Source organism: Caretta caretta, chromosome 9 (assembly GCF_965140235.1).
Source record: "Caretta caretta isolate rCarCar2 chromosome 9, rCarCar1.hap1, whole genome shotgun sequence".
Classification (NCBI taxonomy): Eukaryota; Metazoa; Chordata; order Testudines; family Cheloniidae; genus Caretta; species Caretta caretta.
This window is the reverse complement of record NC_134214.1, coordinates 103,648,795-103,674,134: the sequence shown is the minus strand read 5'-3', so window position 1 is coordinate 103,674,134 and position 25,340 is coordinate 103,648,795. Positions and strand designations below refer to the sequence as shown.

The following is a 25,340-nucleotide window of genomic DNA, read 5'->3' as shown; positions in this document are numbered from 1 at the left end:
GACTGATCTGTGGTCTGATACAGTGTCAAACTTGGTTCAGGTAGAGTCTGCGAAGAGTTACAAAGGGATCTCACAAAACTGGGTGACAGGGCAACACAATGGTGAAATTCAATGTTGATAAATGCAAAGTAATGCATACTGGAAAACAATCCCAACTAACTGTATAAAATGATGGGGTCTAAATTAGCTGTTAGGAGCGGTTACCACTCAAGAAAGATCTTGGAGTCATTGTGGATAGTTCTCTGAAAAAACAGCCACACAGTGTGCAGTGGAAGTCAAAAAAGCCAGAGACGTCCATGTTCGATTTCTTATTCTCTGCAGTGTCCAAAGGGGAAGCCCTCAGCACCAGGGGCCCTATTGATATCAGAGCCCATGGAGGTGCAGACAGTCAAGTTTGTGCCAGTGGATGTGAGCTGTGCTAAAATGTAGTAGCACAGATGGAGGCTCTAGCTCCAACAGGCAGGATGGTACCAGACAAGGTCTTTCTTGGTACCCCCTTAGGAGGAGAGAGCCTGGTTTTCCTGAGGCCCAGAGATCATCATACAAAAGGAACGTGGCTAGTACTAGGGAGCTAAGTGGAGTGCTCCATCATAGACTGGCAAGGCATCAGAGACAATACGGAGAAGTGGTTCATGCACTCTGTAGGAATGCAGGCGAGGAGTCTGGTACCAGGGACGGAGCCAAGGTATAATCTGAATGGTTCTTGTGGCTGCATCCCAAGGATCCAGATGTATTAGAGGAATCCCTGCTTCTTGAGTCCTTCTTGCACCTAGTGGGGTCCTCTTCTGGTATTGACTTTGGAGCTGACTGGTGTCTGCTAGATGAACTCTCATTACATCAGTACTGACGTGAAGTTTTCTTAAGTTCCGACTTTGGCAATGACCTCCCCTTCCTCCTGGAGTCTTTCTCCAGGGAATGAGTGTCTGTCTCTTAGAACGTGACTCCAGAGCAGCTCTATAGTCTATATTTGCCAAGATTGAGGGCATCAGCATGGCCTAAACTGAGGTTGGGAGGGAATTTGGACCCTGCAGATCTCAGTGAGCATGCCATAAGAAGGAACTTCAGCCTAATATCCCTCAGCTTGCAAGATCTGCTCTTAAAAGTTCCTCCAGACCTTGAACTTAGATGGGACATGGAACTTTCTGAGGCAGCTGGAAGGAACATGGCTGAGAGGGAAAGATCTGTGGCAGGTCTGACAAGGATTAAAGCCTGGAGTCCTTGGCATAACCCGAGCAGGAAAGCTGTAGACAGAACAACCGAAGGCAAAAGACCCTGGCCACAGAAAAGAAGTTTGAGGGGGGTAATGTACACATGTGCTTACGAAATCAAAAGTAAACAAATAAAACAGAATAAAATTAAATTAAAACTAGAGTAAGTAAAACCAAAAGGACTAAAGCTATGAATGCAGTAGACATCACTCTGGACTGTCTTGACCAGAGGGGCAGTGGAGAAGCAGTCGCAGTGCCAGGGGGTTTCGTCTGCCTATGACTACCTCACACAGGAGCACAAGGAGGTGTAGTGCACAGTACAGATTGACAGTCACTGCTAGCTAAAACCACCAGTTGAGCACGCACATCCAAAGATGGAGCATCCATAAGGACATATTTGAACTTTTTCTTTGTGAAAGATCATAAGTTGGGGGATCCAGCCACAAGATTCTGCAGCTCTCTCTCACCTAATAGATATAATAGCTATAATAAAGCTGTCTTAACTAACAGATGAAACAAGGAACATTCTCCCATAGGTTCAAATGGAGGTTTAATGACTAAATAGTATTACATAGGACTTTATGTGTGGGTTCTTTAACCCAAGGATTCATTAACCTCTTCAAGAATCTTTTTACTATATCATGGCTAAATGAAGTATTTACTCAATTAAGCTGTGTGAGCTGAAGATGGCTAAGAGATGTACTTTTACTGACAATATGAGAGAGCCCCAGGAATTTCAAATGAACTATGTACTCAGGTATAGAGTGAACAGCAGCTGAAGCTGGGCTACGTTAATGGTGGGTGCTCACAAAGAACATTTTCCACTTATGATCATAACAAAGGCAAGTTAACTGTTTCCTGAAGTTTAATAGAATCTCCTGTACCTTCCCTCCACCCCCACAAACGGACCAGATCCAGATCTGTCAAAGTCCTATGAAGTGGAGAGAGTCTAGAAATACAACCTCTTCTAGGTCAATAGGTCTGGAATTGCAGAGAGAGACCGATAAATCCTTTGTGGTAGGAACAGAAGATCTGAGAAAAAACGGTTACACACCTTTTTGTAACTGTTGTTCTTCGAGATGTGCTAATCACATCTATTCCAGTTAGGTGTGCGCGCGCGCCGCGCGCACAGATGTCAGAAACTTTTCCCTAGTAGCTACTTGTCGGGCTGGCTGTGGAGTCCCCTGGAGTGGGGCTGATATGGTGCTCTATATATGACCCTGCCGGCCTGACCCCTCTTCAGTTCCTTCTTGCCGGCTACTCCGACAGAGGGGAAGGTGGGGGGGAAATGGAATAGTTATGAGCAACACACAGAATCATAGAATATCAGGGTTGGAAGGGACCTCAGGAGGTCATCTAGTCCAACCCCCCGCTCAAAGCAGGACCAATCCCCAATTAAATCATCCTAGCCAGGGCTTTGTCAAGCCTGACCTTAAAAACTTCTAAGGAAGGAGATTCTACCACCTCCCTAGGTAATGCATTCCAGTGTTTCACCACCCTCCTAGTGAAAAGTTTTTCCTAATATCCAACCTAAACCTCCCCCACTGCAACTTGAGACCATTACTCCTTGTCCTGTCCTCTTCTACCACTGAGAATAGTCTAGAACCATCCTCTCTGGAACCACCTCTCAGGTAGTTGAAAGCAGCTATCAAATCCCCCCTCATTCTTCTCTTCTGCAGACTAAACAATCCCAGTTCCCTCAGCCTCTCCTCATAACTCATGTGTTCCAGACCCCTAATCATTTTTGTTGCCCTTCGCTGGACTCTCTCCAATTTATCCACATCCTTCTTGTAGTGTGGGGTCCAAAACTGGACACAGTACTCCAGATGAGGCCTCACCAATGTCGAATACAGGGGAACGATCACGTCCCTCGATCTGCTCACTATGCCCCTACTTATACATCCCAAAATGCCATTGGCCTTCTTGGCAACAAGGGCACACTGCTGACTCATATCCAGCTTCTCGTCCACTGTCATCCCTAGGTCCTTTTCCGCAGAACTGCTGCCTAGCCATTCGGTCCCTAGTCTGTAGCTGTGCATTGGGTTCTTCCGTCCTAAGTGCAGGACCCTGCACTTATCCTTATTGAACCTCATCAGATTTCTTTTGGCCCAATCCTACAATTTGTCTAGGTCCCTCTGTATCCTATCCCTGCCCTCCAGCGTATCTACCACTCCTCCCATGTTTAGTATCATCCGCAAATTTGCTGAGAGTGCAATCCACACCATCCTCCAGATCATTTAGAAGATATTGAACAAAACCGGCCCCAGGACCGACCCCTGGGGCACTCCACTTGACACCGGCTGCCAACTAGACATGGAGCCATTGATCACTACCCATTGAGCCCGACAATCTAGCCAACTTTCTACCCACCTTATAGTGCATTCATCCAGCCCATACTTCTTTAACTTGCTGACAAGAATACTGTGGGAGACCATGTCAAAAGCTTTGCTAAAGTCAAGAAACAATACATCCACTGCTTTCCCTTCATCCACAGAACCAGTAATCTCATCATAGAAGGCGATTAGATTAGTCAGGCATGACCTTCCCTTGGCGAATTCATGCTGACTGTTCCTGATCACTTTCCTCTCATGCAAGTGCTTCAGGATTGATTCCTTGAGGACCTGCTCCATGATTTTTCCGGGGACTGAGGTGAGGCTGACTGGCCTGTAGTTCCCAGGATCCTCCTTCTTCCCTTTTTTAAAGATTGGCACTACATTAGCCTTTTTCCAGGCTAATGTACATCTCGAAGAACAACAGCTACGAAAAGGTGAGTCACCGTTTTTTCTTCTTTGACTACTTGCTCATATCAATTCCAATTAGGTGACTCCCAAGCCTTATCTTGGAGGTGGGGTTGGAGTCAAGGAATTGCAGACTGGAGAATTGCCCTGCCGAAGGCCGCATCGTCACTTGATTGGTGGACGATGGCATAGTGTGACGTGAACGTGTGCACCGAAGCCCATGAAGCAGCCCTGCAGATTTCCTGGAGGGGTACGTGTGCCAGGAAGACTGCTGACGAGGCCTAAGCCCTCGTGGAGTGAGCTGTGACAACAGGCGGAGAGACCTTTGCTAAGTCATAACAAGTACGAATACACACTGTGATCCAGGAGGATACCCGCTGGGAAGAGACTGGCAAACCTTTCATCCGCTCCGCTAGAGTGACGAACAACTGGGCTGTTTTGCGGAACGGCTTCGTTCGGTCTATGTAGACAGAGAGTGCCCTTCTAACGTCCAATGAATGCAGCTGCTGCTCACGGAGCGTGGCGTGCGGCTTTCGATAGAAAACCGTCAGGAAAATATCCTGGCTGACATGGAAGCGGGACATGACCTTTGGTAGGAAGGCCAGGTGAGGCCTAAGCTGCACCTTGTCCTTATGAAAGATGGTACACAGGGGCTCACATATGAGGGCTCGTAGCTCAGAAATATGTCGTGCCGAAGTGATGGCCACTAGGAAGGCAACCTTCCAGTAGAGGAGCGAACATGAAGCTAGCAGCTCAAAGGGAGGACCCATGAAATGAGACAGGACTAAATTGAGGTCCCAGGCAGGGACAGGGGGCTTCATCGGCAATGGATCTTTTCTAGTTCTTTTCGGAAATGTCCCATGATAGTGTTTGCAAACCCTGAGTGCCTGGAATCGCCAGGGTGAAATGCCGAAATAGCCACGAGGTGAACCTTAAGAGAACCGAATGCCAGGTGCTGATCTGTCAGGTGCACCAAATAGTCCAGGATGCACAGGATTGAAGCCTGGAGTGGGAGTACCTGCCATTGGGCACACCAGATAGAAAACCTTTTCTATTTTGCTATGTAAGTGGTTCTAGTAGAAGGCTTGCGGCTTTCCAGGAGCACCTGCCTCACTGGGTCCGAACAGGCGAGCTCTGCTTGGTTCAACCACGGATCCTCCAGGCCATGAGGTGAAGTGACTGAAGGTCCGGGTGGAGGAAGCAACTGTGATTCTGCGAGATGAGGTCTGAAGGGAGAGGTAGATGAATCGGTGACCAGATCAATAGGTCCATGAGGATGGGGTACCAGCACTGGCGAGGCCAAACTAGGGCCACCAGGATGACGTCCACCTTGTCCCTGCGGACCTTGAGAAGCACCTTGTGGATGAGAGGAAATGGCAGAAAGGCGTATAGTAGTTGACCGGACCATGGATTCAGGAAGGCGTCCGCAACCGAGCCCGGGCTGTGACTCCAGAAAGAGCAAAAGGTTGAGCACTTCCTGTTGGCCTGCATGGCGAACAAATCTATTCGGGGAAGTCCCCAGTTGTGGAAGATGGAGTGGATGACGTCCGGCCAAATCGACCATTCGTGTGTGAGGAACTGCCTGCTCAAGCTGTCTGCCAGTATGTTCTGAACGCCCGGCAGGTATGAGGCTTGGAGAAGGATGGAGTGGGCTAAACAAAATTCCCATAGGAGGAGAGCTTCCTGGCAGAGAGGAGACGACCGGGCTCTGCCTTGCTTGTTTATGTAAAACATGGCCGTAGTATTGTCTGCCAGTACTGCTACACAGTGGCCCTGCAAGCGGGATAGGAACGCCTGGCATGCGAGGTGGATTGCCCTGAGCTCTTTGATGTTGATATGCAGAGCCAGTTCCTCTACTTGCCATAGGCCCTGAGTTGTCATGCTCCCGAGATGTGCGCCCCAGCCGAGCGCCGATGCATCCGTTACCAATGTCAGAGTGGGCTGGGGGGCGTGGAACGGTACCCCGGCACTTACCATGCAGGGGTCAAGCCACCATTGTAGGGAATTGAGGGTATGTCTTGGAATGGTCAGCACCATGTCCAGACTGTAGTGGCCCGGGCGATACACGGACGTAATCCACACCTGCAGGGGCCTGAGCCACAACCTGGCATGCTGCACCATGTCGGTGCAGGACGCCATGAGGCCCAGCAGCTTGGGGCACTGTCTCACCATGGTGGTGGGAAAGTTGCAAAGGCCGGTGATTACCTGCACGAGGGCTAGACGATGGGCCTCTGGGAGGAACGCTCTCGCCTGGTTTGCATCCAGGACTGACCCAATGAACTCTATTGTTCGTGTTGGGGTGAGAACAGACTTGCTGACATTCAGAATAATGCCTAAGCGGTCTAACGTGTCCCTGACTAATTGTACCTGTGATTCTACCAGCTGGCGAGACAGGCCTCTTATGAGCCAGTCGTCTAGGTATGGGTAAACGTACACATGGTGGCGGTGAAGAAAGGCTGCCATGAGTGCCATGCATTTGGTGAAGATGCGGGGAGCCGTGCACAGGCCAAACAGGAGAGCCGTGAACTGATAATGCGTCTTGTCTACTATGAAACCGAGAAAACGTCTGTGAGACGGGTTGATTGAAACGTGAAAATAAGCATCCTTCATATCGAGGGCGGCGTACCAGACTCCCAAATCCAGGGAGGGGATGATCATGCTCAAGGAAACCATGCAGAACTTTGAGTTGATGATGTACGTGTTGAGTTCCCTTAGGTCCAGAGTAGGCCAAAGACCCCGCTTTGCTTTGGGAACGAGGAAGTAGCGTGAGTAGAAACCCTTGCCTCTGAACTCCCGAGGTACCTCCTCCACTGCTCTAAGAGGGAGGAGGGACCGGACCTTCTGGCTCAGGAGTTGCTCGTGAGAGGGGTCCCTGAAGAGGGATGGGCAAGGGCGGTGGGAGAATAGCCCGCCTCTACTGTGTGGAAGACCCACTGGTCCGATGTAATAAGGGACCATGCATGGTAGAAGCAGGATAGACTGTTCAGGAGGGGAGAATAACTGGCCAGGATATGGATTGGTAATCTGTCCTCATGCGCACCTTCAAAATGGGTGCTTAGGGCCTGGAGGGGGCTTGGACTGTCCCTGGCCCTGACCGGAGAGAGGACGCAATGGTCTGTGCCTGGTGTATCTGCTCCTCCAGCGGGAGAAGTCCTGCCTGGGCCTACCGGGGAAAGACTGCTGCTGGGTGGGCTGGCACTTAAACTGCTTTCTTTGAAACGCCGGGGTATGTATGCCTGGAGACTTAATTGTGTTCCTTGAATCTTTCAGGCTATGCAACCTAGAGTTGGTCTGTTCAGCAAAGAGCCCCTGATCATCGAACAGAAGGTCTTGGATAGTTTGCTGAACTTCCGGCGGGAGACCCGAGGACTGAAGCCAGGTGTTACATTGCATGGCGATACCAGATGCCAGTGTACACGCTGCCGCATCCACGGCATCCAGAGAGCCTTAAAGAGCAGTCCGGGCCACTAGTCTGCCCTCCTCGGCAATGGCTCCCAGCTCCTGCCGGGAATCAGATGGGAGGAGCTCCCTGAACTTTTGAATAGCAGACCAGAAACTATAGCTGTATCTGCTAAGGATTGCGAGCTGATTAGTGATTTGTAGGGAGAGGCCACTGGTAGAATAAGCCTTTCTACCAAAAAGTGCCAGACATTTTGCATCTTTTGATTTAGGGGCAGGCCCCTGCTGACCCTGTCTTTCTTTTTCCGTTTACTGCAACCACCACCAGGGAGCATGGGGGAGGATGGGTAAAACGGTATTTATACCCCTTAGTGGGGACAAAGTACTTTCTTTTGGCCCCTTTGGCCATGGGGGGAATGGAGACTGGAGTTTGCCAGATTGTTTTGGCATTCAACTGAATGGTCTTTATAACGGGCAGCGCCACCCTAGAGGGCCATTCTGGTGTCAGAATGTCCACTACGGGGTCCTCTTCTTCCATGACCTCCTCCACCTGGAGATTCATGTTTAAAGCCACTCAACGTAGGAGTTCCTGTAGGGCCCGGTAGTCCATGGGTGGAGGGCCGGATGCGGATGTACCTGCCACCGCCTCATCAGGAGAAGACGAGGAGGCAGCGACCGGCAGAATCGGGTCCGAGACAGCCCCTTGGTCCACTGGCTCCAGTTCCTCCTGGGCACTGGGTGTAGCCTCCACAAGGGTGGGGCTGGATCCAGGGTTTGTGTGGGGTCCAGAAAAGGATGACTAATGGTTGCCTCTGGAATACAGGACCCAGAACATGAAGGCGGAGGGACGCCTGGAGGGGCGCCCTGGGCTTGGTGATATGCCCAGGGAGTCTCAAACTGCCACTGGGGCTGCTAGTGGGTGCTGAAGAGTCCCATCCGAGACTGCCCAGACCTGATCAGGGTGTCTCCGATGCTCCTGATGCCCTACCCAACCTGGGGGAAGGTGACTGGGAGCGAGACGCCCTAGGAGGGGCAGTACGCTGTGCTGGGGGGGTGCCGCGGTCCCCCGACAGGCAGAATGGGTACCATACGGAGCAGCGAGATCCAGATGGTGATTGGCAGTGCCATTGTGGAGAGCGGTACCAGGAGATCGACTGGTGCCAAGATGTTGGACTTTGTCTTGGTGGAGACGGGCCACAGGAGTGCGACTGCGACTGGTGCCGCGATGGAGAACGGTGCCATGCCACAGAGCGGTTTCGCGAACGGTGTTGCGGAGAGGTGCGGTGCCGCAATGGGGAGCAGTGTCGGTTCGAGTGGTGCTGTGGGGTCTCAGACCTTGACCTAGACCTTGAGCAGGACCATGACCTGTCAGCCAATGACCACCTCGAGCGGGAGTGGCTCCAAGGATCAGGGCTGTGAGACCAGTGCCGTGAGTCAGACCGGAGCCGTGAGTCAGACCGGCGCGGAATCTGGGTGCGGTGCCGGGACTCAGAGTGGTGTGGAGATGTTGGTCTGGGGGTAGATGTCCCAAAGATTGCCGGTTTGCCTCTTGATGGTGCCGGGGCTTGAGATGGTTTAGGCCTCGAGACTGGAGACTTGGGCGCCGTCATCTCAATGAGCCCTCTGGTAGCCTCAAACGTGTCGGGTGTAGAAGGCAGTGTGACCTCCTCCACCTGCAGGGAGTCCGGTGGTACAGGGCTTCCCGGGGAGGCGGGGGTTGGGGGGGACGAGGCCAACTGGGAGGTCTGTCAGCCTTATGTCCCTGGTCTGCACCGTGTCCTGTCGGGGGTGCGACTACCACCTTGGGTCTTTTTGGGGGCTTCTCTGTGGCCTGCTTCTTATGGGTGGCCGGGGAGTGAGAACGGTGCACTCGTTGAAGGGGAAAACCCCTTCAAGCGTTAATGACTATATTTAACGCTAAAGATAACAGATAACTAACACTTAACTAACACTAGAGATAAATAGAGTAGCTAGGGAGTAGTAGCACTTGCGAACAAGAGACCACTGTTCCAACAACTGTCACTGGTGGTAAGAAGGAACTGAAGGGGGGTCAGGCCGGCAGGGTCATATATAGAGCACCATATTGGCGCCACTCCAGGGGGCTCCACAGCCGGCCCAATGGGTAGCTGCTAGGGAAAAGTTCCCGACATCCGTGCACATGGCGTGCGCACACACTTAACTGGAATTGATATAAGCAAGCACTTGAAGAAGAACTACTGTTGTGTCATTCAGGCGCCCTAAATTAGAATAATTTTGGCTTGGTCTTGTTTGATTTTCCTAAGAACTCTATGAATTAGAGGAATTGTGTGTAGACCAAAGAAATCTTACTCCCTATTCTAAAAGAAAACACCTTCAAGATGAACTGGTTGCCTGTCCTATTCTGGAGCTCAACATTTGGAGATATATTTTGTTGCAAACAGGTCTGTTTCCAGAAACATCCACAGTAAGTGTATGTTTGCTACCAAGTTCTTGAGCAACTACTTATGCTGATCATGTACGTCTCTGCTCATCAATCTGCAAGTATGTAGGCAGAAAGCTATAGAATCAATTTAGTGTACTATGCAGTACTCCCACAGAACTATAACCTTTCTGTCCATCTGGCTAAAATGTGGTCCCCCAGCTTGTTCTTGTGAAATATTGCAGTAGTATTATCAGTAACTACTTGAACTGCATTGCCCTGTGATTAGGGAGAAATGACCCTATATGAATAGACGGCAATAGAAATACTAACTACATCCAAAGATTTGACAAGTTCTTCCAGTTGACAAATAAAAGAGACCGTTCCCTCAGTACCCGAGAGCATAGCAGATCCAAACGAGACCTTGCTGGTGCAAGAAGTTTAACTTGAACTATTTTGGGAGAAGGCTCCTTTTGTGGCTGCCTTTCTTCAGCCCTTTCAAATTCAGGGTAATACCTAAGAGAAGGCCAATATGACTGCATTGCTCACGGTGGCACCTCCAATCTTGCCAGTATCCTCTAGAGAATTCCCCATCATAGCCCCTGGGTGAGAGAGGCTGATCTTGTGTGCCATTTGCCTTTATCTGTTAACTTTAAGGGTACACTGCAGATATCTATTTTCAGGGCTTTTGAAGAGGAGAGGGTATAGATTTGTTTAAGTTATAGTTGGTTAATAATAAGTGGGTAAGTGCTGATTTGTGAATTCTTGACAAACTAAAAATACATCTTGAAACAAAAGCATCTTAGAACACAGAATAGCTGCAGAATTGTAACTCTAAATAACTGTATAGCTTAACACCTGATCTTTAATATTTGACTGCTCTAATTTAAAGGAGTTTAATTATCATTTAAAATGAATTTTGTACGTCAATTCCTGTCATATGCGTAGGAAACTGATTTTCATTTTTTTAGTTAGCTTTGATTTTGTTGAAAGTTTAAAATTAAATTCCAAACTAAAAATCTATTACTGAAGGTTAAAATTTATTATAACTATGAAAATAATGGACAAAAATAAAGAATTTTAGGTCCTTGATAATTTAAATTTAGAAGAACTAAAATTCTCAGAATGCTCATTTAATTAATGTCTGAACATTCTGCAAAAATGAGTCATAAGTCCTGTTTATGTCAGAAGTGCAACACAATTTTAAAACTATGCAGTTAATACTGCCAGCCATTTGCACAAGATACTTCATGAATAAACATGATTAAGAATACAGAAATAAAGAATGACTTCACCTACCTGTGGTTGCTGATTGGGATAGAGTGGTTTTGTTTGAAGTTAAACTTGGAGTCAGTGGTATGCTTCGCTTCTTTATCCGCTCTATTAAAGATTCAAATTCATCCTCTGAGCTGTCTGGCCCTAATGCTGCACTATGTCGTAGTGCCATGGTCTGAGTGTTGTTCCCTGCACGTTCTTCCCAATCTCTTTCTTTCCCATCAAGAGATGAATTTGGACTATATTTGGAAATATCAAACTCTTTCTGTTTTTGTGAAGGAGTTTGCAGTATGTGATGCAGGTTTTCCTTCAAGCCCCTCGCTTCAGTTTCTTGGCAGTGTTCAGACCATGTACTTTTAATGAAAACAGAATCATCATCTTTACTGTCACTTAAAATCTCTGGATACAGCCATTCCTGAGAGTAAGTGTTTTCCTTTCTAGAAGTCACTGGCTTCTTCTGGGTCTGAACATTCTTCACTACTACAATTCAAAAAGAAAAATTCAAAGACTTCAGAGACTTTAGCATTTATGTTTTAATGTAAGTTAATCAGAGCCTTTGGAAAACAGGAAAACACCAGGCAGAGAAAGGTATCTTAGCAACTTCCTCCAACCCATGCTCATTCACACCCAGGATCACACTACTTTCCAGTTGCACTGCAGATGATAATCAAAAAGGTATGTATGTGGGGTCTACTTTGTGCCAGCAAAAGGGGTTTAAGTCAGTCTGATACAAGATAAGAATAACTAGAGAACACTTTATTACAGCCACTCTTTCTGATAAAAGAAAGCTTCTGCAGTTATGCACACATAAGAGTTTGTATTTAGCTGATTATATGGTCAATTTTATTTCTTAAATATGCAGCATGTGAAAGGGCACTGAAGAGAAAAGACTTGCCTTTGGCAGCTGGATTTTATTATAAGTAAAAGATTCAAATATGGAAAGGACTTTAAAGAGTACCACAAGTGAAGATATTGATATCCCGGTGTTAAAAACAAGCATAACAGGAAGGAAGAGGAAAAAGGGAAGGATCATATGGAGGAATGGGAAATTGAGAATGAGGAAGGAGAGAATTAATCCAGCGAACAGAATTGAACCTGTCCTGTTATCTTACTCTAAAAGGGACCAAACTTTTCCAAAGCTATTTCTGTGCTTTTCCTAAAGAATAATTTTGAGCTCTGAAGAATAAGCATTCTTTCTCCACCCAGCTAAAACTTTTGTCCCCTCTTTGTTGCTGGATGGCTACTTACCCTTCTTGCTTGTTGCATTCTTTCTTGTAAAATTGGAGAAGTCTTCCCTGGAGTCAATGATGATTTCATTCAAACTGTAGATAAACAATAAAATGAGGCAAAGGAAGCCAGGAATGACTTGTGTCTTAAAGCTGACAATAAAGCAGCCTGGTGCAGTGTTCTAAGTTATTCACTGGAAATATCCATTACCACTGAAAAACTCTCTCAACATAACTTTTCATTGTCAGTTACATTTTGTCAGTATTTTATCATTAAACTTCTGAGCAAAAGACAGAACTCCATTTCAAGAGATGAGAACATGCTTGCAAACTAAGTTCAGATATTGAAACAGACCATCATCATTTTATCCAGGAACAAGAATGAGGGATACAGATATGGAATCATAAAGATAGAATTTATAAAATTCTACTTAAAAATCACAGTGTTGACCAAAAAGGTTGCCTTTAATGTGAATTTAGCACTTGTGAAAGATGCAAAGCTGTCAGTACTGTTAAATCCTCAATCCATAAAAATCCACAGTGTACAGGCTGCCACATTGCAAACCCCCACACTCCACTCCCACTAATATGCCTCATTCCTAATCTGCAGGAATCACTTCAACTGGTAAAAAGGGAGTTCTGTTTCCATGAATCATTCAACACTTGGTGCCTCCACCAAAACTGCCACCTATGGGAATAAATTAGTACCAGAGCCAGCAAAGATTGAGTGTTATGGACATCTCTTCCTTTACAAAACTCACCAAGACCAAGTCACTTCACATAGTGGTCTAATGACTGCCAGACAATAACTGTAAATCCAAAATCTAGTTAGCAGTGAAACTGGTGACAGAGGTGAAAGGCTCCATTTGAGCAGGGGGTTGGACTAGATGACCTCCTGAGGTCTCTTCCAACCCTAATCTTCTATTATATCCCATTACAAGCTATACAGTGCTCCAAAACAGTAACAAAATAGTGAGATGTGTGCCTCCAAATAACAAAACTTCACATCTATGTAATGTTTTACATTTTAAAAGTGCTGTAAAAACTTTAGTTTTAAAAACAGCCTCATGAGTTATTGATCTTCATTTTACAGTGGGAAAACTAAGGCACAGGCAAGAGAAGCAATGTGACCAAGGCCACACTTGGAATGAGCAGCAGAGCCAGGATTAGAACTCAGAATGTTGACTTCTAAACCTGTGCCCAATCCTCCAGACAATGATGACACCCTATGCAAATGAGAAAAGATCTAATTCATTTTTCCATATTCAAAATAACTCATTAATGGGACATTTTGGCTGCCAGGCATTAGACAAAAAAGTCTCTCTCTGACTAACTGTAGACAATTCAGTAATTCCAGGACCCACCTGCTATTTTGTTTCTTAGAGACTTGATGTGCTAGGGATTTTGGAGTCTTCATTCTAGATAAAACTAAATCAGAATGTGAGAGAATTACATTACAGGAAATTTATTTTAGCTTTCTAAAAATGATCCCATTGCACGCCTTAAGGGCATATATAAACAACATTTTTTACAATTTTTATTTTACCAATAGTATCCAAATGTCTCTAGAACAAGGACCCTACTTAATCTCACAATTAAAACTCTCAGCTTTTCATAGCAGAAGCAGTTCTTTGGCTACCCTCACCCTCATCATTCAACCCTTGCCCTGCCTTAAGGCTTGGGAGAAAGGATAGGCTTTGCAACAAAGAGGTTCACTGTAAAAAGGTATTCCAGAAGAAAATCATATTCTTGCAGCCACGAGGAACACATCCTCTCAACTCTCATTGAGAAAGCAAGATTAACATTCTAACCACTCTTTACTTACATAGTTCAAATTCTTCATCACTACTGGAAGAAAAGGGCAGAACAGACCTGAAAAATAAAGCACAAAACAGATGTGAGGAACACAGCCTCTTCAGAGGTGAGGAAGTTACTCATCTTGTGCAATAACGGTGGCTCTTCAAGATGTGTCGCCCTATGGATGCTCCACTATAGGTGTTATCTGCACCCCAGAGCCTCTAATCGGATATTTTAGGTAGATGTGTCCATTCGGCCCGCACATGCACTCTCCCTTCCTTGAGGCTAACTAGTGCTGTGCAGGCAAACCACCCTCAGTTCCTTCTCTACTGCAGAGCCCAAAGGAGAGGGGAGGAGGGCGGGTTGTGGAGCGCCCTTGGGACACACATCTTGAAGAACCATTGTTACTGCACAAGATGAGTAACTTCCTCTTCTTCTTTGAGTAGCGTCCCTATGGGTGCTCCACTGTAGGTGACTCCACAGCAGTATCCCCCATGGAGGGGTGGGGCTTCAGAGTGGAATCTGTTATTGACGATAGTATTGTGGAGCCAAAGATGGCATCAAGACAGAGTACCAGGTAATTGTGTAATGATCTGGAAAAGTATGGGCAGAAGCCAAAGTCACTGCCCTACAGATTTCTGAGATGGGGACATCTTTAACAAACATGAGCTATGTGGAAATGGATCTTGTGGAGTGCATGTGGATCCCTGATGGAGGCAGCAGGTTATGTGCAAGGGGTAACAGAGGGTAATGCAGCTGGAGACCCATTTGGAGAGTATTTGCGCTGATACGGCAGACCCCTTAGATATTTCCACAAATTAAAGGAAGAGTTTGGGAGACTTCCTAAAGTCCTTAGTCCTGTCCAGATAAAAAGCCAGAGCTCTCCTAATGTCCAGCATATGCAGTGTCGCCTCCCTGCTGTCAGAATGGCTGTTCACCTGCGCAGCGCTAGTTAGCCTCAAGGGAGGGTGAGTGCATGTGCGGGCCGAACGTACACTGCTATCTAGAATCTCTGATTAGAAGGACAGGGGCACTGACACACTTTCAGGGGAGCACCCATAAGGACACTCCTCAAAGAAGAACAGATGGACAGACAACACTACACAGATCAAGATCACAACTGGTCAGAAAATTTCAGTTTAAATTTTTGACAGATATTCTGCAATTTTTTTCCCCTCCAATTTCAATCAGCTCTAATCAGTTATTTACATTTCAAGTGGATAAGAACTCCAACTGCTTATTTCTGAAGTTATGGAAAGAGAAAATGCTTCAAAGAAGATTTCAGTATGGTTTAAGGGAAAATTTAATGTCAATCTCAGAAACTTGCCAACATATGATGAGCTAAAAATTCAACCTGGAAGAGTGGTCTCTATACCATCTTTTCCTAAACCGTAGGATGAGTCATTCCCCAATCATACAGCGCAGTAGTCCAGGGTCCTTTGAGACAAATTTTAAAAAAATAAATAAAACCTCAACTAGAACCAGCAGTTAACCCAGTGGCATCATGGAGCAAAACTCACCTTCCACAGTAACATCAGCTTCTGGCAAAAGCTTTTGTAAACAGATAAGCCTTATTATACATGGAACAAGGATGGGGAGAATAGGTTCAAAAGCCAGTATTTCAAAAAGAGTAGAGCATTCTCTAAGCAAGGGAGGTCCTGCTTGAATGTCTCTGCTGATCATAACTATGGTGGTACGACATACAAAATGGGAAATGACTACCTAGGAAGGAGTAATGCGGAAAGTGATTGAGGGGTCATAGTGGACTGTAAGCTAAATAGGAGTCAAAAGTGTAACACTGTTGCCAAAATAAACAAGCCCAAATATCATTCTGGGATGTATTAGGAGGACTGTTGTAAGTAAAACACGAGAAGTAATTCTTCTGCTCTACTCCTTGCCGATTAGGCCTCAACTGGAATATTGTGTCCAGTTCTGGGTGCCACATTTCAGGAAAGATGTGGACAAATTGGAGAAAGTCCAGAGAAGAGCAACAAAAATGATTAACGGTTGAGAAAACATGACCTGTGAGGGAAGATTGAAAAAATTGGGTTTGTTTAGTCTGGAAAAGAGAAGACAGAGGGGACATGATAACAGTTTTCAAGTACATAAAAGGTTGTTACAAGGAGGAGGGAGAAAAATTCTTCTTAACCTCTGAGAATAGGACAAGAAGCAGTGGGCTTAAATTGCAGAAAGGGAGGTTTAGGTTGGACATTAGGAAAAACTTCCTAACTCTCAGGGTGGTTAAGCAGTGGAATAAATTGCCTAGTGAGGTTGTGGAGTCTCCACCATTGGAGATTTTTAAGAGCAGGTTTGACAAACACCTGTCAGGAATGGTATAGATAATACTTAGTTCGGCCATGAGTGCAGGGGACTGGACTAGATGACCTCTTGAGGTCCATTCCAGTCCTATGGTTTCATGACATGGAGAGTGGCTCTCTCTCAAATAGGCAGCCTTTTACAGGTCAAAGCCAACACCTTAAATCAAAGTATTTGGACTGAAATTCAGCCTGCTAGGTCCTATCTGTGCCCCAGTCTCCCACAAAGACTGGGTTTGGCATTCAAAGCCACTAGGTGTTGTGTTCTGTATTTAAAAAACAATTAAAAAAAACCCAAAACACAAACTCTCAGATTTAGAAGAAGGATGCAGAAGCTCTTCCAAACAGAAAAACAAGGTCTTAAAGAAAAAATAAGAACAAGACAAAGATCTGTATAAAAGCAAGTCTGCAGACAACTTTATAATCACATAGTAAAGATAGTAAAATATAACTTTTGAACAGATGAGAGACCAGCCCTTTAATCTCTTTCAAAATTTTCTCACCTGTCATCCTTCGTGCGCCAGCATTCTGCATTCACTTTCTTTTTGGTCTTTATAACTTAAACCGAAAACAGAACAGATCATCTTTCCAGATAGGACTGCACAAAGAGGGAAGCCTCAAGGAGGTTAAAGTCAGGAGTTATTCAAGGAAACTCAGCTTCAAGGAAAGCCGTTTGTATAATTGTAGTGCCTAAGAGACCTAGTCATTAGGTCGGACCCCATTGTGCTAAGCACACAGAACAAGGAGATCCCACTTTAGAGAGGATATACTATCTTATCAGTCACTAATCTTCCACTCAGTAGCCACTTCCAACAGGATGGATTGATTTAAATAAAAGCAATTTAAATCAGGAAGCAAGAAACATTAGTTAAATAATCAATTTTAATTTTGTTTTGCATTTGTACTTTTTAGTTATTTTCCTAAGGAAAGGTTGATTCTCATTGGTTGATTACCAATAAAATAAGTCAATTTGTGGGGCTAAAAATAGCCTTAATACATCAACCTGTTTCACTCTGTATTTGCTGAACACTTCTGCCTTTGCTACATCATTAGCAATTTTACTGTCTCCATCTAGAACAGGGTTAGGATTCCTTTCCTTCCTGATATATTTAAACTCCTTAACACAGTCAGCCATAGATTTTCCTCCCAATTTATTTGGGTTCCCTTATCAAGTTTGCAAAAAGAAAAGGAGTACTTGTGGCACCTTAGAGACTAACCAATTTATTTGAGCATAAGCTTTCGTGAGCTACAGCTCACTTCATCGGATGCATACTGTGGAAAGCGTAGAAGATCTTTTTATACACACAAAGCATGAAAAAATACCTCCCCCCACCCCACTCTGCTGCTGGTAATAGCTTATCTAAAGTGATCACTCTCCTTACAATGACAGGTTTCAGAGTAACAGCCGTGTTAGTCTGTATTCGCAAAAAGAAAAGGAGTACTTGTGGCACCTTAGAGACTAACCAATTTATTTGAGCATGAGCTTTCGTGAGCTACAGCTAACGTAGCTCACGAAAGCTCATGCTCAAATAAATTGGTTAGTCTCTAAGGTGCCACAAGTACTCCTTTTCTTTCTCCTTACAATGTGTATGATAATTAAGTTGGGCCATTTTCAGCACAAATCCAGGGTTTAACAAGAACGTCTGAGGAGGTCGGGGGGGGGAGGGGGGGAAATAGGGGAAGTCACCTACTACAGGACAAGCCTAACAAAGAAAATAACAGAACGCCACTAGCCGTCACCTTAAGCCCCCAACTAAAACCCCTCCAACGCATTATTAAGGATCTACAACCTATCCTGAAGGATGACCCAACACGCTCACAAATCTTGGGAGATAGGCCAGTCCTTGCCTACAGACAGCCCCCCAACCTGAAGCAAATACTCACCAGCAACCACATACCACACAACAGAACCACTAACCCAGGAACCTATCTTTGCAACAAAGCCCGTTCCCAACCGTGCCCACATATCTATTCAGGGGACACCATCACAGGGCCTAATAACATCAGCCACACTATCAGAGGCTCCAGAGGAACAGCCGTGTTAGTCTGTATTTGCAAAAAGAAAAGGAGTACTTGTGGCACCTTAGAGACTAACCAATTTATTTGAGCATGAGCTTTCGTGAGCTACAGCTCACTTCATCAGATGTGTACCGTGGAAACTGCAGCAGACTTTATATACACACAGAGAATATGAAACAATACCTCCTCCCACCCCACTGTCCTGCTGGTAATAGCTTATCTAAAGTGATCAACAGGTGGGCCATTTCCAGCACGATAACACCATCCTGGCTACTATGGATGTAGAAGCCCTCTACACCAACATTCCACACAAAGATGGACTACAAGCCGTCAAGAACACTATCCCCGATAATGTCACGGCTAACCTGGTGGCTGAACTTTGTGACTTTGTCCTTACCCATAACTATTTCACATTTGGGGACAATGTATACCTTCAGATCAGCGGCACTGCTATGGGTACCCGCATGGCCCCACAGTATGCCAACATTTTTATGGCTGATTTAGAACAACGCTTCCTCAGCTCTCGTCCCCTAAAGCCCCTACTCTACTTGCGCTACATTGATGACGACGTCTTCATCATCTGGACCCATGGAAAAGAAGCCCTTGAGGAATTCCACCATGATTTCAACAATTTCCATCCCACCACCAACCTCAGCCTGGTCCAGTCCACACAAGAGATCCACTTCCTGGACACTACAGTGCTAATAAACAATGGCCACATAAACACCACCCTATACCGGAAACCTACTGACCGCTATTCCTACCTGCATGCCTCCAGCTTTCACCCTGACCACACCACACGATCTATCGTCTACAGCCAAGCTCTGCGATACAACCGCATTTGCTCCAACCCCTCAGACAGAGACAAACACCTACAAGATCTCTGTCAAGCTTTCTTACAACTACAATACCCACCTGCAGAAGTAAAGAAACAGATTGATAGAGCCAGAAGAGTTCCCAGAAGTTACCTACTACAGGACAGGCCTAACAAAGAAAATAACAGAACGCCACTAGCGGTCACCTTCAGCCCCCAACTAAAACCCCTCCAACGCATTATTAAGGATCTACAACCTATCCTAAAGGATGACCCAACACTCTCACAAATCTTGGGAGACAGGCCAGTCCTTGCCTACAGACAGCCCCGCAACCTGAAGCAAATACTCACCAACAACCACATACCACACAACAGAACCACTAACCCAGGAACTTATCCTTGCAACAAAGCCCGTTGCCAAGTGTGCCCACATATCTATTCAGGGGACACCATCACAGGACCTAATAACATCAGCCACACTATCAGAGGCTCGTTCACCTGCACATCCACCAATGTGATATATGCCATCATGTGCCAGCAATGCCCCTCTGCCATGTACATTGGTCAAACTGGACAGTCTCTACGTAAAAGAATAAATGGACACAAATCAGATGTCAAGAATTATAACATTCATAAACCAGTTGGAGAACACTTCAATCTCTCTGGTCACGCAATCACAGACATGAAGGTCGCTATCTTAAAACAAAAAAACTTCAAATCCAGACTCCAGCGAGAAACTGCTGAATTGGAATTCATTTGCAAATTGGATACTATTAATTTAGGCTTAAATAGAGACTGGGAGTGGCTAAGTCATTATGCAAGGTAGCCTGTTTCCTCTTGTTTTTTCCTACCCCCCCCCCCCAGATGTTCTGGTTTAACTTGGATTTAAACTTGGAGAGTGGTCAGTTTAGATGAGCTATTACCAGCAGGAGAGTGAGTTTGTGTGTGTATGGGGGTGGGGGGGATGTGAGAAAACCTGGATCTATGCACGAAATAGCCCGACTTGATTATGTAAAGAGTTGTCACTTTGGATGGGCTAGCACCAGCAGGAGAGTGAATTTGTGTGGGGGGGTGGAGGGTGAGAAAACCTGGATTTGTGCTGGAAATGGCCCACCTGTTGATCACTTTAGATAAGCTATTACCAGCAGGACAGTGGGGTGGGAGGAGGTATTGTTTCATATTCTCTGTGTGTATATAAAGTCTGCTGCAGTTTCCACGGTACACATCTGATGAAGTGAGCTGTAGCTCACGAAAGCTCATGCTCAAATAAATTGGTTAGTCTCTAAGGTGCCACAAGTACTCCTTTTCTTTTATCAGAGGCTCGTTCACCTGCACATCCACCAATGTGATTTATGCCATCATGTGCCAGCAATGCCCCTCTGCCATGTACATTGGTCAAACTGGACAGTCTCTACGTAAAAGAATAAATGGACACAAATCAGATGTCAAGAATTATAACATTCATAAACCAGTCGGAGAACACTTCAATCTCTCTGGTCACGCGATTACAGACATGAAAGTTGCGATATTACAACAAAAAAAACTTCAAATCCAGACTCCAGCGAGAAACTGCTGAATTGGAATTCATTTGCAAATTGGATACAATTAACTTAGGCTTGAATAGAGACTGGGAGTGGCTAAGTCATTATGCAAGGTAACCTATTTCCCCTTGTTTTTTCCTACCCTCCCCCCCGACGTTCTTGTTAAACCCTGGATTTGTGTTGGAAATGGCCCACCCTGATTATCATACACATTGTAAGGAGAGTGATCACTTTAGATAAGCTATTACCAGCAGGACAGTGGGGTGAGGGGAGGTATTTTTTCATGCTTTGTGTGTATAAAAGATCTTCTACACTTTCCACAGTATGCATCCGATGAAGTGAGCTGTAGCTCACGAAAGCTTATGCTCAAATAAATTGGTTAGTCTCTAAGGTGCCACAAGTACTCCTTTTCTTTTTGCGAATACAGACTAACACAGCTGTTACTCTGAAACTTATCAAGTTTCTATACTTCATAAATTCTAATTTATATTGATTGCGATCTACTGCCCCTTTTTCCCATTTGTAATATAGGTTTTTTAAGCACAGTGCTGTTTATAGAACCTAGAAGAGGGTCTTGAAGCTGAGGAAGCCTGTTTAAGGCTCTGCATGAACCCCTGCCTGGAACCTCAGGCAGTTCAGCTGATTTCACCCACAGAGATTCCCAAGAGGAGAAAGGCCTGGAGCCTGAGGTGATACTCCCTAAGGGTTTGCACTCTGTAAGCCCTCTCCAGCACACTGGCCCCGCCCACCGCAACGCTTAATTTCTTGCCCTCGCTTCCCTCACAACTGCCTCAGCCCCTCGCAAGCTGGCTGGGTATGGGAAACAATCCTGCAAAATCACCTACTTTGTCCAGTCCCGTGGGGGGGTTTCCGTGTCTCATCCTCTGTGTCGGAGGACAAGAGTAATCGTCTCTGTTCAGAGGCCCCATCAGGACCAAGGTTACAGACCTGAGGGATGCTGACCAAGGGTCTGGGGGCTCCCAGCTGAAAGGGGAAAACAACGGAGGATGACCCAGCCCTCAAGCGAGCCCAGCTGCTTCTCATGCCCCTACAGGAGGGCCCGGCTCGCGCCCCGAGATTCCCCGGCAGGGCTCTGGCTCCCGCCCCTCGCCCGCCTCTCCCCCGACAGATCTTCACCCCGCAATTCACTCACCCGGACGCGCTGCCTAGGCCCGCGCGCCATCCTCGCGCGGAACCCGCGGCCGTTCAAACCGCCCGCCCGCCCGCCGCTCTGTTCAGCCCCCGCCACGTCCGGGGCGGTACTTCCCCCTCCCGGCCAGGTCGCGCATGCGCCGAGGGGGAGCCACGCTTCCACGTCCAACTGCAGCTCCCCGATGAGCCCCGCAGGTGCGGCCGCTGCCAGTGCGACCCCGTCCCCGCCAGCAACCGGCTCCAGGGCCCCGTGGCCGCCCTCCCCCGGCCCCACAGGTTCTGAGCGCGCGCCCAGCGCCTCTTCCCGCGCGGAGACCCATGGGCGCGCCTTCCCCGGCCCCGCCGCGGCGAAGCTCTCCCGCTAGCGCCAGAGAGTACAACAAAAACACGCTGTCTGCAGTGATCTTTAGCTGTAGTCATAAGATGTCTTTTTTATTAGGCAGTTAGCTGGAAACAAAAGCCTGTTACAATAAGCGAAGCGGCAGTGAAAGCAGCAACATCCCGCGCCAGGAACAACGCTCAACTGGCACCCGCAGCAAGTCTCACCGAGGGAGAGCACGTCCCCCGAAGGGTAAATGGTTTAGTTCAGCTTTGGGGCAGGTGTCGTAACTTGCAGCATCACTTCTTAAGGTATTTTTATGGGTTTAAACTAGGTAGTTTCAATTGTCCAAAGCGATAAGGCTGAGCTTTTAAAGAGTAGAATTTATAACCGCACGCTGGTTATGGAGAGGGAGTGTAGCCATGATAGGCCTAGGTGGTCTTTTAGTGGAGCAACTTCTGTTAGTGAAAGAGAGAAGCTGACATAGCACTCCTCTTCATGAGGAAAGGTCTTACCACCCGAGTACCTACACAGCAACAAAACAGCCCCTGGTGCACGCTAGCCCCGGGTTCTTTGGTGCTGTGTCAACATACCCTCTAATGTTTCTCTCACCCCCAGAACTTGGTCCAATAAAATGTATTACCTCACCCACCTTGTCATTTCTGGTTAGAAAATGACACCTAAGATTTCTTGCTCAGGTATTAGCAGGTAGTAAGAATCTACCAGCAAACTAAGGCATTCATCACCTAGGATACATTCAAAAGCATCAACTGAGACTTAAATAAAAGGTGCATCAAAAGCAGCACTTTGAACACAGTTCTCTGTTGCCGCACTAGAAGACAAATTGTTACCTGTTACTGAATAGATATGTGTAGCACACTTAGCAAGACTGGCATTGGTTTATTTAAACTGTAGTCCATGACCCTCTGCACAGATTTAGGAACAAAATTACTTAATTCATGCTTGTTCAATACAAAACTCAGCATCAGAGTTTACATACAGCTCATGGCCTCCAAGTTACCACACATCAGTAAGAGAAAGATAATGACACCCCCACATTAAGAAAAAAGCCTTTCTGGGTGATCCTTATTATACTGCAAGAATTAATATACTTGATGCAGATATTTAGTAGATGAAAATCTATACTTACCTGGGATTTCATTTCTGCTGAAATGAATAGAACTATTTAAAAACCAAGCTATAGAAAGGAAGGTAAAAGGCCAGCAGCCCAGAACATTGTTTTGACAGCAGCACAGAAAGGGTAGTAAAGGCGAAACGCTGGTCAAATAGATCAAACTGGGCAAACCAGAGCTTTATTTTAAAAAAGTCCTTGCTACAGTACCTAGGACTGTGCCTCTGTACATAATTAACAATCATTCCTGAAGGATTTGTATTTGGCACCAGTTTGTTTACTTAAACAGTTTGGGGGCATTAATTTTAAACCAATTTTGTTTTTCAACAGAATAGGAGCTATCATCACCAAGCCAATTAGCTGAGATACAGGAGAATCTTTTTTTTTTTTAAACCAAGCACTGAGTTCTCATCTAAATCAACACAGTACAGAAAGTTCCAAAACAGGAGGTCAAACATTAAAAGGCTGATATAGGCTCAAGTGGTTTATAAAACCTGTAAAAAGACTACACCAGCAAATATGCCCTTTCAATCTGCAGTTAAGAAGTGAATGCAGGGAGCAACACTCACTAGTTGGAAATCATGTCATGGAAGAATCGCACATATACCAACAGGAACACCTGAAATCAAACATTAAAAAGCTCCAATTCCCAATCCACATAAGAGGAGAAAAATTCGTAGGAAGATTGAATCAATCCATGAAATCACAATTGGATGGACAGTTCACACTTTCCCCATCAAGTACTAGGCCTTGCAAACATACAGCACATGTGCCCAACTCAATCTTTTTCAAACTCCTTATGGAATAGAAAGTTCCCAATCTCTACAGCCTCTCCCCATTATGCACAAAGTATGTCTGTCTGTGCTCTTAAATCACCATCATGTATCACTTCAGCCACAGAGTACCAGGCAGATTAAGTAGAAATGCACTGTCTTTAGCTCCCATCTCCTTTGCAGAGGAGTCTGAGAGGCTCAATTCTGGGAGAGTTGTGTGGGCAGAGTCCTTCATGCAGATTCATTGGTCTCTATTGGCTTAACCATATGGTCTGGTTTGTTGCCAGCAGCGTAGTGATCCCACATCTGAAGGTAAAGCCGCTCCAGTTCCATTGTGTACTGTTTGGTGTTGAACAAAGGACTTGATATTCTCTGCTTCCAGACTTTACTACGAATTTTCTTCAGGCTACACAAAAAGCGTTAAAAGCAAGCAGTCAGATGAGAAGCAGACAAAGGAACAAACAGCTATTGTGATCTATTACCTCAACTAACCCAGAACTCTCAGCACACCATTGCATCAGCAAATCCCTTTACTGTCATCCCCCTACTCAAAATCCATGTTGCTGTTCCTTCCCCAGTGTGAAATGGTCAACTTCACAGAAACTCAACTTTTTCATTGTAGGTGAAAATGCTATGGACATTTGTATTAGTACTGCTACATGCTAATTAACCAGACCCACCAACCCTTCATTACAGCCCCATCAGATGGAATTTCCTCAACTGCAAGTGCCCCTTTATTTCAGTCTAGGTTTTTCTTTCTGAAAGGAAAGTGAAAATGCATTTTGTTTGCGTTTACTTTCTGCAGAAGGTTCAATATATCAGCATTCCTATCTCCCTCTCAGCAGCTTCACAAAGTAAACAGTAATCTCCAGACAGAAGGTTCTTTATTACCCTGTAGCTCCACAGGGAATGAGAAACGGGGAAAACAAGTTCTATGAAAAAAAAGCCCATGTCTAATTTCAATACATTTGGTCCATCCTTAACCCCACAGACCATTAACAATGACTATATGGATACACTACCAAGAGGCAGTGTGAACAGGAGCAGTGATTACAAGGTTAGGATTAAGGAAGTTCTAAATTCGAATTCCAGCTCTGCCGATATCACAATGTGACATCCTGCACATGATGCTCAATCTCAGTCTCTATATCTGTAAAATTAGAATTACTTCATAGGGAATATGTTGAGCATTCCTCAATGCTGGGAGGGCTAGTCAATGACTGTGTAGTGATCT

At 45.8% G+C, this 25,340-nt stretch overlaps 2 protein-coding genes across 7 annotated transcripts in view; both read right to left on the bottom strand.

The window, feature by feature from the left end:
- Positions 1 to 21,987, bottom strand: part of GCNA (germ cell nuclear acidic peptidase) — a 54,925-nt gene extending 32,938 nt beyond the window's left edge. Inside the window, exons 1-7 of one of the 5 annotated variants that reach the window (XM_048864956.2) lie at positions 21,884 to 21,987; positions 21,576 to 21,714; positions 16,860 to 16,914; positions 14,070 to 14,116; positions 13,609 to 13,672; positions 12,267 to 12,340; positions 11,043 to 11,498 (exon numbers count right to left, since the gene is read on the bottom strand). In XM_048864956.2, coding sequence (XP_048720913.2) covers positions 11,043 to 11,498; positions 12,267 to 12,340; positions 13,609 to 13,672; positions 14,070 to 14,116; positions 16,860 to 16,914; positions 21,576 to 21,714; positions 21,884 to 21,913 — 865 coding nt within the window. In that variant the 5' untranslated portion in view covers positions 21,914 to 21,987. Of the gene's footprint in view, positions 1 to 11,042; positions 11,499 to 12,266; positions 12,341 to 13,608; positions 13,673 to 14,069; positions 14,117 to 16,859; positions 16,973 to 21,575; positions 21,775 to 21,883 lie in introns of those variants that run through there. The other 4 variants (XM_048864958.2, XM_048864954.2, XM_048864957.2 and 1 more) reach the window with 4 other exon arrangements.
- Positions 21,988 to 23,081: 1,094 nt separating this feature from the next.
- OGT (O-linked N-acetylglucosamine (GlcNAc) transferase) overlaps positions 23,082 to 25,340 on the bottom strand; it is a 79,098-nt gene continuing 76,839 nt past the window's right edge. For both annotated transcript variants that reach the window (XM_048864931.2, XM_048864932.2), the window contains exon 22: positions 23,082 to 24,512. In XM_048864931.2, coding sequence (XP_048720888.1) covers positions 24,338 to 24,512 — 175 coding nt within the window. In that variant the 3' untranslated portion in view covers positions 23,082 to 24,337. The remainder of the gene's footprint in view (positions 24,513 to 25,340) is intronic.